Raw genomic sequence first — 15,468 nt, 5'->3', positions numbered from 1 at the left:
AGTTTAGTCTTGGGACTGTCAGCTTATAAAAATATAATATATTATTTTAAGATTTTTTACAACAAACATTGCGTTTAAATAAATTGGTCTTGTCATTTGTTTGGCATATATTACTGAAAAAGCTGTATGCATTCTGGAACTTTCTGTTAATATTACTGCTAATAAAACCAATCCAACATTTATTGCTGCTTTCAGAGAGCACTGAGTGAGGTGCTGGGAATACCAATGATGAAGAGAATATATTAATAGTATATGATCTCCAGAATCTAATAAAATAGTGGGAAAGATGATTATAAACAAATAGGTATAAAAATGTGATAAATGTTATAATAGAGGTGAGCTCAAGGAGCTCTTTCTTTCTTTTTTTTTTCTGAGACAGAGTCTCCTCTGTTGCCAGGGCTAGAGTGCTGTGGTGTCAGCCTAGCTCACAGCAACCTCAAACTCCTGGGCTCAAGCGATCCTCCTGCCTCAGCCTCCCAAGTAGCTGGGACTACAGGCATGCGCCAGCATGCCCGGCTAATTTTTTCTATATATTTTTAGTTGTCTGGTTAATTTCTTTCTATTTTTTAGTAGAGACGGGGTCTCGCTCTTGCTCAGGCTGGTCTTGAACTCCTGACCTGGAGTGATCCTCCCGCCTCGGCCTCCCAGAGTGCTAGGATTACAGGTGTGAGCCACCGCGCCCAGCCAAGGAGCTCCTTCTGAATGATACCAATATCCCAATAGCAGGGCTTTCTCCTTTTTTCTACTTACAAGATTTTATACCTCTTCAAAAATGGTGTTCAATCAGTATCTGCTGGATTGAAATTCAAAGGTAGGCTTGATATCATTAATAGGCAATAGAAAATAAAATAGTAAGTTAAAATAAATAAATAGCAAATGGCATTATGTAGTAAAAGGGACTCCTCTTTTTGGCCAGAGGGTCCCCAGAAATACCCTAATGCTGAGTTGCTGGCTGTGAGAAGGGAGGTCAGGCTTGCCTTGTCATGCCCCCTCCCTTCTTGGAGACCCCCTTTGTAACTCGTTAACAGGCTTAAAGCTATGAAACACAAAGCTTAAACCACACCTGCAGGCCAGCAATTTACTCAACAGATGACTCGTCATGTGCCTTGTCTCTAATTAACAGACATCCTTATCTTAAGTGAAAACATTCCAAGCCTGTAGGCAAAGCTTCATTTCTTTAACCAATTACAAATCACAGAATCTTTAGACACACCTATAACCTGTAATGCCTCGCTTCCAGATGTCCTGCCTTTTCAGACCAAACCAATTTGTATGATGTACGCCCTCCATATATTGACTTAGGGTCTTAACGTGTAATAACTGTCTCCGTGAATGTGTAACAGCAAAGTTAGCTGATGGGCACATTTTCTCAGGACCTCTTGAGGCCATGTGCTCCGGGCTGGTCACACACATTTGGGTCAGAATAAATCTCTTTAAATTATTTTACAGAGTTTGGGTTTTTTTTTTTTTCCATTAACATTTGTCTATTTCTTGCTGCTTCCAATTTATTCTACTGGACCTGCCTGACCAAGTGTCCTTTGCTTGGGGTGTCATGTTGCCCTGTTACCAGCTGGATTAAATGTTCTTTGGCAAATTTTCTGTCGCTGTTCATCTACCAGTTGGGAGTACTAGCTGATCTTCTGGTCTTACAGGGTCATTTCAAAATGAGATGAAAATGTACGTATGAAATAATTTTGTTAGGAAAAAGCCCTATGCAATATGCTACTTGTTACTTCATTCTACAAAAACCAAAGTTATTTTAGCTCTGCTTGATGAAAATCCTTCATAGTCTATTTTCTGTAATTCATGTTTATGTGATTCTCTTAAGACAAACAACTTCCTCTTTTCCTTCTATCATTACATTTCTAAATTTTCAGATTGTACTTTCCTTTAAATAGGCAAAAACGATACCATTCACTGTTCAATAAATGCTCTTTAGGGATGTAAAAGTTATTGGCATAAAAGCACTGATACCAATCAAGGGAGAAATAGTGATTTTAAATGGGAAGCCTGGTTTAGAGAAGTTTGTCTGACCATCCGGTTCAATTCAGAAGCTTGATTCAAATGAAAAATCTAAGGTCTCCTCCCAGATGCAGTGGATCAGATCCTGGGTGGGGCATGGGAGGATTTTAAATCTGCATTTCAAACAGGCTTCCTACCTGATTCTTATGTTTCTACAGTTTGAGGACTAGGGTTGTGGGTCCACATATTTATGTTGCCCGTTCCCAGTAACTGTGGATAGCTGTGCTGTGTGGGCAGCTGGGAGCTTAACTGGGGAGGTGAGGGTGGGTGTGGGCTGTGGCTGGTGGTTTTCAGAGGAGTCAGAGGCCTGGAAACCCTGCAAGGAGCCTTGTCCTGTTGGGTGGGCCTCTTGCCCTTCAGCCCCCATCAGGTACAGCAGCTCTGCTTTTGTCTGTTCTCTACCCTGGGATTCGCTCAGGTTTGTCTCATCCACAAGTTCTACTTTTAAAAACAAGTCTGCACAGCACAGTTCACAAATGCAAAGATGTGGAATCAACCTAAGTGCCCTTCGATTCATCAGTAAATAAAGAAAATGTGGTATATATATACCACGGAGTACTACTCAGCCATAAAAAGGAATGAAACAATGTCATGTGGATGGAAATGGAAACCGTTATCCTAAGTGATGTATCTCAGGAATGGAAAACCAAACCATATGTTCTCACCAACAAGTGGGAGCTAACAGATGGGTACACACGGGCACAAAGTGATATGAAGGACGCGAGAAACCAAGGAGGGAGGGTGGGGGGGGTACAGGATAAAAATTCACGTATTGGGTACAATGAACACCATTCTTATGATGGGCACACCAAAATCCCTGACCGAAGCATTATCTAAGATATCCATGCAATAAAAACACTTGTACCTCCTTAATTAATATTTTGAAATAACAAAAATATCTGAAATCATGGAGGTAGGGCCTCGATAGTAGGCTGATGTCCTATTTTTTGGTGTCAGATGACCTGGGTACCGGTGCTCTCTCGGCACGTCCCATCTGATGGACTTTGTGCTAGTGGGTGAGCTTCAATACCGCCATCTTTGAAAGGGTCACAGTCCCATGCCTGCCTCCCAGGGTGACTGGGGGAATCAAATCAGGTAACCCGAAGTATCTGACAAGAGGAACGATTATTAAGACTTATTATTGTTATTACTGGGAACAACGTATGATTGAACATAAGAGTGGATACATTTTCACTCTTCAAGGCATGGGATAGAACCAATCTAGTTCATCTTTCTCCAATACAAGATCATACTCAAACATTCCAACTTAATAAAGGGCCTTTGGAGGAGGAAGGAGAGGAAGAGGAGGAGAAAGAGGGCAAACAACTCACCGACACAAATGCTTGAGATTTGGTTTCATTCAGCTGAAGTTGCAATTTCTTTTCATTGTCATAGACTCCGTAGAGTCTCTTGGACCAGGTTTGAGGTACTCTACTCTTGAATTTTAATGAGCTATATAAAGCAAATATCCTCTGCAAATCTAGGACCAGGCAGCTGCAGTTGTAGAAGATGACACCAAGTTCTTTCATCTGTGAAATTAAAATTGAAACCATCAATGCCATGTGCTTCTGATGGTGTGATTTGCAGAGAGAGAGAGAGAGAGAGAGTAAAAAAGAATGCAGTAGTTACGACATCTTTCTTCTTGCATTTGTCGTTACACAGAAGTATGTAGAAAACAGTCACATCATGGAATGACAGCTCTTCCCTGCGCAGGAGGCTCAGGAAGGAGAGGGACCAACATGACCTAATTAGGACACAGCAATTCTCTCCCCTCCGTCTCCCGGAATAGGCTCTGGAGACAGATGAACTTCACCTCTTCACTTTTCCACGTGAACGTGGGCATACATCACGGGAATGCTACGAAGAACAGATGAAAAGGGGCAGGTGACATTAGCTCAGTGCCTGTCCCAAACTGCGTTAGCTAATGAAAAAACTGGAAGCATGACATCAAAATGCTTACTTAATGGCACCATAATTCTAAGTGATTTTTGTCCCTTTGGGTAGGCTCAGATGGAGGGAGGCATATTTATGGACACTCTCAGCATGTGTCATCCCCAAGGCTCTCCAGTGGACCATTTGTCACCGTCAAGACGCGAGTGGGCACCGTCTGTGAGCACTCTGTCTAGATTTTCTCCAGCTCTTTCTAATTTCTAGTAACTCTATTCTAAACAGAGATTTAGTGTTCCTCTCCCCCTCTTGTGTAAACTAAGCTGCTGACAACAAGCTTTTATTTACAATCCCTGACATCACTGGAGTCTGTGGCTGGTTGCAGCTTTAGTGTCTGAAGGCAGTGGAAGCAGCCAACCTCTGCTCTCTAGAGACAGAGAGAGAATTAAACTTCCTCTGAGTAGCATCCTCTCTACCCTAGCATGACTCAAGTCCATTTCTAGTGATACACTATTGGTTCAGCCTGCTGTTGGAGATGGAAAACAAACAACTGGATTTTGTTTTGCAGATTTTTCACCCAGAGCAAAAGATTCAGGGCAGCTTTATGATAAATCTTCCTAAAATGTTGGCAGTGAGAAAAATGACAGAAATTTGGGGTTCTGATGAGTTTCCATGTCCAGATTATCAAAGTGAAAAAAAAAAAAAAGGTAAAGGTCCAATTGATTAGCTAAGGCGTCCTTCAAGTTGCTTTAGCCGTAAGACAAGGTTAGCTGCCAGAGATCGCCCCTGCCTGGTCATGGGCTGCTCAGCCCTGCCCACCTGCAAGGGAAGGCCACAGGCCGCTGGCCATCCTGCTGGGCCACCCTGACTTTTTAGTTCAACCACACAGTTGATTTATATAATTGAAAATAAGTTAAATTGACTGATTGAATGGTCCAACTGTTTGAATAAAATCATCTTGCAAAAGTTGGAGATTTATCAGCTAATTATTATTTAGAAAAGATTGATTATTTTTTCCACAAAGTGGGCATAGTGTTAGCAATGACCCATGGAACTAAGAGAGGTGTAAGACCTCAAACAACTGGAGTAATCTGCCAAGGAGCTGTGATCAGGGTCATTATTTTATTTAAAACTCAAGTTATGTCCATGGCCCCATTTTGTCCCTTGCACGAGGACGTTATGAAGTGTGGGAGACTTTGCTAGGAGTGTTTGGGTTTCATACAATCCAGGAATGCTATCAACCTGCTTGGTAGGGAGAGAGAACAACAACAGCAATGCTAATTTATCAGAGTGCCCACTGTGCCCCAGGTACTGTTCTAAATGCTTTATATGTCTATGTGCATTTAAACATCACGACAACCCACTTCACAGGTAAGGAAACCGAGACACAAACAGGTACATTTGTACCAGCTGGGTATACATGCCTGGCTAGAAAGCAGGAAAGGTGGGATTAGGATACTCAAAGACCAGTTTAATATTTTATCATCAGGGAGGGTTACTTGCAAAGTGAAGTACTTATAAGAATGGAAGTTTCCTTTGGGCGAGGACCAAGTCCTACTGATTATGTGTATGTCCTGTTTTTTTCCGCATTAGTTGTTTCGGGTTTCAAAGCAAATTAACAATTAGGGGAAACATGTAATTACACCAGAAAAATCTTTTTATTTATTATTTTCTTAAAATTAGTGGAAGGTGGATACAGATGGGAATGAGGTGAGTAGGAAAAAATAAAGAATTTTTTTTTTTTTTTTTAGCTAGGTCGTGAGAGGCAGCAAGCAGGGAGACAGGCTTGCTTTGGTGGGTTTCTTTGGCGATGCAGAAGCCAGAGTGGGTGTCTGATGAATGCTCTTGTCAGCAGAGCAGGGAGACGAGAGACATTAACATCGTTCTTTGCTGTAATTCTCAGAATAATTAATACCAGTTAGCCTAACCACAGCTCAATTTATCATTTACAGATGTCCGGTTTGTTGTTTTCACGAGTTTATAGAAATGTGAACAAGTAATTCTTTAATTTTCTTGACAAAGACAAAGGAACCTGCAACTCTGGGGCAACCAACATGCGTCCAGTTAGCTGCTGATTTATATTCCGAGTTACTGCGGGGAAATTTAATTACCGGGAGCTCTAACTTGATTTTGCTTCTGCCCTCAAGGTGAAATTTTTGTTACTGGGGATAGGGAATAAAGAATTGAATCTGGGGAGCTCAAAGACATCCTCCTGCTCAGAAATGTGCTTACTCTCTCTCCCACAGTGGGTGGCTTACACCACTTAACTTCCTGATGTCTTACTTTCCTGTGTCTGAGAAGTGGGAAGAATGATGCTTGCCAGAAGGAACGTGGTTAACCGAAGAGATGGGAGAGAATGCAAGAATCTTACAGAACAGCTCCTTCAACCTTATTTCAAAATCAAGGACACTGAGACCCCAACAGGGGACATGACTTATAAGATCACAGAATAATGTCCTGTGATTTTGGGTCCTGGTCTCCTTCGCCCAATAAGGCTTTGCAAATAGCATATAGTGTTCGGTTGTAGGATGAATGAGGAATATTGCTTTTTTCTCCTTCCTTCCTTCCTTCCTTCCTCCCTCCCTCCCTCCCTCCCTCCCTCCCTCCCTCCCTCCTTCCTTCCTTCCTTCCTTCCTTCCTTCCTTCCTTCCTTCCTTCCTTCCTTCCTTCCTTCCATCCCTGCCTCCCTCCTTTCCTTCCCTTCTTCCCTCCCTTTGTTCCTTCCTTTTTTCCTTCCCTCCTTTCCTTTCTTCATTCCTTTCCCACTAATCAATGCTTCATCTTTTTATAAGGATCTGAAAACTTTCCAAAGTACCATTATTCCTTCCGCAGCTTTGACTTCTGGCTCTAGGGGATTCTCATAACAGTTTCTTGGTTTTATCAGGGCAAAGGGAAATCGATAGATAAAACCTTGACTAGAGAGATTAGAGAATATTAATGGGAGAGATCTTAAAGGAATGGGGCCTTTTAAGAGCCTGGAATGGGATGAAACAAATTGGAAACACATTTCAGGAATTTTTTTTTTTTTTGGAGTCCTGTAACTTCATCTTCCTTCTTCAGGGGAGTTGAAAATGATTGCAAAATGCCACCATGGCTCCTCCTATATGTATATGATCTGCTTGGGACCATGTCCACCACACAGAATGACAAGTGTTTGTTATTATCGTCATCAGCAGCAGAAGCATTATCATTACAACCAACCAGACATCAGAAGGAGTTACGCCGAGACACAGCAGTCAGAACACACGCTGCTGCCCCCTGACACTCTTCAGGAAAAGGCTCGAACACGCAGTGACCTGCCGCACCTTGCACAGGAAAATCACAAATGCACTTGCCAGGCTCTGCTGCTGCCTGCCTCAAACAGCTTTCCCTTCCCTCCCTTCCTAATTTCAAGCAGAGAACCTGCCCATCTACATAATGTCCCTTTCTCAGTTTATCAGTACTGCATGCTAGCAAGACAAGAACCTTGGAGAGGCGTCATAGGATTACCGAGGGAAAGATGCTGGAGGTATGAAGTTATCTTTACTTGCATTGGGATGGGCCATTGACATAAAATAGCTAATAAGGCTGTTCAAAATATAAACCAGAGTCACGACTGAATCTCAGACCATGAGCTCCACATTGCGAGCTGGTGTCCCTTGTCGCCATCATGACCTGGAAGTCCATCCTCTCCCTCTCCTGGGATTCCTACCTTGCCCAAGGCTTTGGTCCAAAGATTAAGAGCTTCCACCCATTTGGAAAGTATTGAAAAGTACAACTTCTACTTTCTTTCTACCTCTTATTCACTCACTCCTCTCATGGTGGAAAGACTGACCTCCCCTTAGTGAGACTAGAAAAGTGACTTCAGCATGCACACTGCTGGCTCTTCCTCTCATTCAGAGCTGCCTGGTGTGCAGATGTTTTGCTCCTGCCCTCCAATAGGAACGCACAGCCTGCAGATTTGCAGCTGCAATGCCTTTTAACTTGGCCAAGTTCAACTGTGGGGAAAGTAGTAGGAGGCCCAATTTTGACCACATATCTAAACTGCATTTTCCATTCTGACTTCATTATTAATTAACTGATAGTTTGTTCACTATCTATCCAATTCCCAGAGGTATTTTTAAAAATGCTTAATCACAAGCATCCTCATCGTTGGCTGCAGTAGACATCTGCTGTAATTGATTGACCGGGTTTCATGAAGGTAAGCTCATGAGGGTCAGAAAAGAATGTTATTTACTGACTTCCTGAAAGTCCAAGAGTGAAATCCCACATCGAACATTCTCAACCGTTGTCCTATGGCCGTCGCTATGGATCTGAATCAGGTATGAGCACTCTAAGCATTAGCCACCTGGCTTTCCATAAGCAAAACATTCAGTTAGCATTTTGAAAAGGTGCCATTCATCCTTGTGCTGTGCCATGATGTACTCTTGACTTACCCCTTAGATCTGGCGTATTTTTCATCTTAGTATTCACCACACCCTCCCCACCATTGTGCTTTAAATGCAACAGCTGCTCAAGGTATTCCAACGTTGCTTAAAAAGTTGATATCCTAGCCTCAAAGCATGGGCTGGACTATGAGAATACAACTGAGGTGAACCAACTCTTTGTCTGATGCTTTAGTTAGTCCTAGAGCTTAACTCCCACAAAATACTGAAAGTGCTCCTCTGTTGGGGTGTCATGTTTGTGTCCCTGAGGTGCATCTGACTCTTTTTAATACATAGCCAACCAACATCATTCTCAAGCTTGAGATGGGAATGCTAGAGAAAGTGTCAGTATCCAAAATTGGGTAACATTTGAAATCTGGGAACCTTATCATGTAACAATTTCACACTGATGGCATCAACGTTATTTGCAAAGTGTTTGTCTGAAATCAATTTTTCAACTCATGGAAGGACGTCATCTTAAGGATCTGGGGTAGGGAAACTCTCCCTGAGGGGGCGGGAGGTGGTCCAACAGCTGCTTGGTAAATAGTTGGCCAACAGCGGTAAAACAGGGAACATTTCACTGGGCTTGATCAAGGATAGGTGTGTGGGACTAGAAACATGTACTGCAAATCACTTAATATTGTTTCCCCATGAATATAACCAACATCGTATTTGAAAAAAACAGCCACAAAATAAAAATAGGTTTTAGAGGTATTTTAAATGGAACCAGACTGGCAATCTTATTGGGTGCAAATGCTTCCAACAATCTTATAGGAGCAAATGTCTTGAGGACTGTCCATGAGCCGGGTGTGGTCTGAACGTGCAGGACTCTTCAGTGCTGAGAACCAACACACAAAGAACAGCCAAGTCTAGCACGAGCAGGACAGCAACCGGATCCCATCAACCACTGGGCTCGGGCTGAGAGCATCTTCAAAAATGCATCAGAACCACAGAGACCACAAATACCAAGGGCAGAGAAAGCTGGTCATAAGTATCACCCGACTGAAGAAATTAAAGTAATACCACTGACCGGGGTTGGGGTGGGGGAAGGCCAGATGCTTTGTTTGCCAATTTCAAAATTCTCATTTAGACCTAAAATGAAAGTTGAATTATTCAATTCTTTCCCCATGTTTATGGGTTATTAAGACATGGCTGTCATCAATAATTCAAGTGAACTAGACGTCCGAGGGCAGTTATAGCACAGAAAACAGTTAAGCAATCAAACACTACTAGAAAAATGTGTTTGTCCCCTGTATAATTATGAGATTAATTCCCCTAATCTTATAAGCAATGCAATTTTTGTAAAAAGGTGACCACTGCATAGTGAGCTCATAGACTAGTATCCGTAATTTATAAATAATTCAATGCAAACTGATGATTAAATACTGAGCACCTCTTACATATAGGCTCTGTATTAAGAAGCAGGATACACTGTGAGCAAGTCCTGGCCCCTGATGTGTACAGATGTGCACAGGGTGGCCGGGGGAGGCAAGAGTGGTGGCAGTTGGGAGAGGAGAAAAAACAAGCATAAAATGAGCTCTGAGAAAAGGCAGGATCTGCAAATAGCACCAACGTTTTGTAGGATTCAAGTAAAGGAAATACTGCATCGGATTAGAATGGTTTATTTTTATTTCTTGAGTCACACTCTTTATTAGTAATAGAAGTACCCTCCAAGAACGCTGGAAAAAAATATATCATAAAAAACAGGTTTTCAGGTAGAATACTATTTATCACCAACTACAGCGATTGCAAGAGATTTTGCAAAGGTCTGACACAGAAACAAGGCATGTGTTTTCCTGTAAATGTATCACAGAATGCCAACAAATATGATTCAGGATTCAAATGATAAAATGAAACCTCTCCCAACTATAGTCCAGAAAAAGGCCAGTCTGCTCACCTGGGGGCTAGATCTCATGTACTCCAAGAATTAGCCCATTTGTGGAAATGCCAACATCCATTCCCCAGGGATGATGCTCTGGGGAAAGATTCCTCACACACAACGGAGGACCACACAGCTGTGCCTCTTACTTCTACCTGCCAAAAATGCCTGACAGTATTAAATCTCTCAGAACCACCCAGGCCTGTGTAAAATGTAAACGATTTGATATTATGAGCAAAGTTTGGTTTCCCCATCTCGAATATCATACTTTTTCTATTTTCCATGATAATCAGTTTAGACTTGCTGGTTTTAGCATCTCCTGTCAAATCTGACTCAAACAAACATCATTTTTTGCAGACCTAAATATTGCAGAGGGATAGTGCAACTCTCAGTCTTTAATAATTCACGTGACAGCACAGTGGAGGTTTCCTGATTTGCATACCTACTATGGATATGTTCAGTACCTGACGGTAACTCCACGTCAGTCTGCAAATCCTTCTCTGTTATTTCCCAAAGCAGATTTTTAAATGTGAAAATAGGGTCTGAAATTTGGCTTTTGTTTTCAGCTTGTTCTTTTTTTCCCCCCGCAACACCCTTCTCTTCAATTAGTAGCCTGGCATAAATTGCAACTTGTTCTTTTCTCAAGAAATGCTTCCAATTCAGAGAATAGGTCTCTCCTCCAGTTTTCTACCTTCTCAGTCACTTCAAAGGAGTTTGAAACGTGCATTTTACACTCCATTTCAGCAGCTCCACCTTGCTTTTCAAGGGCGCAGTGTAGCTTTTGGGCTTCCTCCTGTGACTAGTTGCAGCTTGCTCAGTGGGCATCAGGCGGTCATCCGGGGGCTGGAGGAGACCCCCACACTGGGGATGTAACAGCTCCAGGTCCTTGCCACAGAACAGGGCCAGCACCTGCTGTGCTCCTCACACAGTGGCTCCTCTTCCTGGCCTGTCCTCTTGCTCTCGTGGCGGGAAGCCGCTGACAGTATCAGTCATGCGGCATAACTGGGTGTTCCGCTTCAGGCTCTTGTCATGGCAGTGGTAGAGGCGGACAGGACAGGGGAAGACGGCCTATTAGAAATATATCTGGAACCCTGGATGATTTCTCAGTCAAGACTAAGGTCACCGAGGTGCCCGCACATAGGAAGTTGCAGCTGCCACAGCAAAGCAGAAGGACAGATTCCCACTTGGGTTTATGCCACGGGTCCTCGCAAGCTGAACGTCTCAGCTGCTCGACCTTGGCAGTGGAGGGAACACTGTCGTCTTCTGCACGTTTCAAAGGCTAGTTGTTGCCTACTTGGCAGGCAAGAAATAAACATTTGGCATAATTAAAAAATATGTATATGATAAAATGAATCGAGTCAAGAAGATGAGGGTATTTATTCAATTAATAAGTTGGGACTGGAAGCTAAATTCTCCTTTAAATATTATGCAAAATTAAATTTCCAAAGATTGACATCCCAGAATGAAGGAACCCGGAACACGGGAAGTGTGAATCTTTGTTTTTTATTCAATAGAAAGGAACATTTCTTTCTCCTCCAGAGAAACTGGATGCTCTTTGCTGAGCATTGTCACCACTAAAGTGCTTTTCCATTGTTATCCTCCATCAGTCGTTTTCCTTGGCAGGGTACTACTAATTTATCATTTGAAAAAGCCACGAGACAATGACTACAACCATTACCTAGGAAGCAGGTCAATATGATCATTGTCACTCGGTAACTGAGAAAACTAAAATGCAAAGAAAATTGTCTAGCCCCAAATCCTCAGGAAGCCAGTGTCTGCATTTATTTCCTAGACTTAGCTATTTCCTTTTCTTGGTCCTGTAGACACCTTTAATGGATGAGACCCTAGAGATCAGTTATATAGGATGTTACTGCATGTTGGTTTGAATGTTTCTAACAAACATTTAGTTATAGCTTCTCTTTTGGGATCCAGCCTGCAGTGCTAAAACTCTACAAGGAGCTTTTCTCTGGCTCACTTAGAGTAAAAAAACCTTGAAAAATAGGTTCTGCTACATTAGAAAGAATAGACAACTTAAGCAGTACCGGAATCATAAAGCATGTGCATTATTCTTAGGTTAGAAATATTTGCAGGGAGGTAGATGGTAGCATGGCAGCAAAATCCTCTCTAACCTGGCAAGATGAACAAAAGGCATCAATGTCCCTCATTTTTGTTCTGAATACAAAAGAATCGAGTCTAATACATGCAAAAAAGAATTGCGTTATCATTAATCAATACCATCCTTCCCCCAAATCATAGTCAGAAACCTTGCAGCTTTCTGACCCAACCCATCCTCATTCTTGTACCCACTGATGTTTATCAGATGTGTTTTGGTCTGAATGCCATAAACATCTTAGGACTATGCAAAGAATTCAGGAACCCATGGAAATATAAGCAAAGAAAAGGAAAGAGGAAAATACTTCACTCAAGTCTTAATCGTTGTCATTGAGAAGACAGAATCTTATGTGGATTTTATTTTAATTGAATTTGAATTCAAAGAATAAGAAAAGAAAGAAAGAGAGAGAAAGAGAAAAAGAAAAAAGAGAAAAAGAGGTAGTAAGGATACTCAATCAACATGTCAGAAAAGTAAGGAAATTCTTTCTCATAAATTTGAACTTGGACAATGACATCACTTACTCTTAGTATGTAAATAATAAGAAACTTGCAGTTCATTCATTCTTTCTCCCAGCATTTTTCCCGTGTTTTTTTTTTTTTTTGAGTGTGTGTGTGTGTATGTGTGTTTGTGCCTTAAGAACTTGGGCTGGGTTGAAATTGCATTCTTCATAACTCAGCAAAGGAAGGAGAGTAAGAAAAAGGTGAAAAAAGATGATAAAAAAAAAGAGAAAGAGGAAGGAAGTACAAGAGAAAATGACCAAAGAATGGAAGGAACAGGGAGAGGGGGACAAAAAGGGTCAGCTCTCTTCATTTAAGAAAATAAATAATATCTTTATTTCTTTTGGAACCTTCTAAAAATACTATATATATATATATGTATATATATATACACATACATATATAGTATTATATATTTATAGTATTATATATACGAAGTATATATATAAATTCCAGCAAATGTGAATAAGCCTCCAGCTGTCTGTGGGTAATTTCATCTTTCAATTCCTCAACGCTGGCAAAGCTTGCGGCTTTTCAGGGAGCCAACTGAGAAGACCACACATATGCTGAGGTTAAGAGATTGTCTGTAAGAGCCATTATTACTATTATTATTTTTAAACAGGCATTTGGGTAAAGGAAGTAAAACCCTCAATACCCACACATCGGCCATGCATCTGAAAGCAGGAAAAAAAAAAAAGAAATTCACGTAGTTATGGGCGATTATGGAAAGTATAGAAAAAACCATCTGTTCTTGGAAACAAAATCTCCCTCAACCCCACTGGATGTCAAAAACCTAAGTGAATGTGGGGGAAGTGAGTGTTAAGACTAATTTTGTACGTGAAAAGTGTCTATACTTTATGCAAATGAATCTATACACCCCTGGAAGGTTCTATGGAAGGTTTCCAGTGAGTTGGCAAATGTTTTAGAAATTAAAAACACTCTCCAGGATTGCCCTTGAGGCATGCCCACTCTCCAGATCCATGATGTCTTGCAAACATTGAGCCACGTCCATCATCAGTACATGGGTATTGCATTTGCAGACGGAATTCAAGGCAAGGGAAAAACTCTAGAAGCCCAAAAGGGGAGATTTAGAAATGGCTTTCTTGAGAACCCAAATACACATTCATTTCTCTGTTTTTAAATGTAGAAGCAAATCAAGCATCCGATGAGCTAATAAATCTATTTGACAGATACAGTGGATTTACGATGGGTGTGGCTAGAAAGATTCTTAACACCTCTATATTATTCCAGGAGGCCGTTCATTTCCAAAACCTTCATTATACTACTTTTGCGAAGCCCTGTGTGTGATCGTACTTGAGCCTCCAATTCTATCTACAACTTAGTATGCAGCTGCTTAGCACTTGTGTGCGTGATTTATACATGATTAATTTCCAGGTGTTTCTATGTTAACTGTATATCTTGGACAGCGCTTTTCTTTTACCCATGTCCTGCTGCTCTACCTACAAGGCCAATTCTGTTTATAACCTTCCAGAGATCCCATGTCTGGCTGTTTTACCACCTGCCGGCTTCAACCTAGCTTTAATAGAAGATTTATTTTCCTACAAAGGGCTCTTCCATAAGGAGGAATAAAAACTCCATAGGGGAGCGTATACTAGAGGTGAGAGGTCTTTCCCAGTTGAAATAGCTTTCCACCTCTTCGCATTCTCGCCTTCACTTATATTCCTTTCACGGAAGCATAATACTCTTTTTTTGAGAGGGAACAAGAACAGGGCTTGATACTTTACTTAAATAAGAAAAACAACAAATGGTGGTGGTCTGAACTGTGCCTGTCATTATGCAGCAATATTTCTAGGACAAGCTGCTTTCCCTATTTTGAGGCTCCAATGACCTTTTCCAAGAAGGTGCCCCCAGTGCAAGCCATAATTTTGATTTCTGGAAAATTAAGAAAAGTCTGTTCACATCCTTAGTCTGATAAATAGGTTATGTGTAGCCTTAAAGAAAGCAAGTGTCTGCCAGCAACCAGCTGGATGTGAAATATAGGCTGTGTGAAAAACCGTCCTTCAAATCTTCCCACCGGTAAACACTTGGGAACCAATGAGCGACCCTTAGATTCTTACCTGGCGTGTGATTAAGGAAAAGATTAAAGTGAATGCTATTTTAAAATATACTTGTAGTGAATTCTGATAATTTGAGGTTGCCTTGGCATCCATTTTGAATGCAAGTTTAACTTTCTCATACCAGAAAAAGTCACCCTGGGTACGGTCTCCAGTTCCATGCCACACCCAAGTGGCTCCAGCCAGTGGCCAGGGAGAACTTAGAGGTATCTCCCCTGCTTGCAGACTGGGCTCCCTGCTTTCCCAGAACTTCCTTTAAATGCACCATTCGGGCATTTGCCTGTGAACTCAAGTGACCAACACGCTATTCCCTTATGTACATTGCTGGTTGCCACACGTTCTCTGTCTCCCATGACTCTTCATTCCTTCCTCGAATGACCCAGGGACGGAGGACCACTCTCCTGAACCATCATGCTCTCTTTGCCTACGATCTGTAGTTGTATATCTTTGAACTTGCTTCCTGTTCTGGTGGTGTATTGAATTTGAAGAACCAGGGGCTACCCTAGGCCAGATTGTCCCCGGGAAGCAGGGGGAACACCAGGTCAGGCTGCTGGTGCCAGAGCGGTGGCCAGACAAGAGCCACGAGGGCGTC

General features: G+C 41.8%; 1 protein-coding gene across 2 annotated transcripts in view; it reads right to left on the bottom strand.

The window, feature by feature from the left end:
* Window positions 1-15,468, bottom strand: part of PLD5 (phospholipase D family member 5) — a 193,802-nt gene that overhangs the window by 18,005 nt on the left and 160,329 nt on the right. For both annotated transcript variants that reach the window (XM_045536958.1, XM_045536959.1), the window contains exon 6: window positions 3,354-3,551. In XM_045536958.1, coding sequence (XP_045392914.1) covers window positions 3,354-3,551 — 198 coding nt within the window. The remainder of the gene's footprint in view (window positions 1-3,353; window positions 3,552-15,468) is intronic.

The sequence above is a fragment of the Lemur catta genome, chromosome 25, assembly GCF_020740605.2.
Source record: "Lemur catta isolate mLemCat1 chromosome 25, mLemCat1.pri, whole genome shotgun sequence".
In the NCBI taxonomy this organism is placed as follows: Eukaryota; Metazoa; Chordata; class Mammalia; order Primates; family Lemuridae; genus Lemur; species Lemur catta.
The sequence above is the reverse complement of the archived record's forward strand: the minus strand, read 5'-3'. Positions and strand labels throughout refer to the sequence as shown.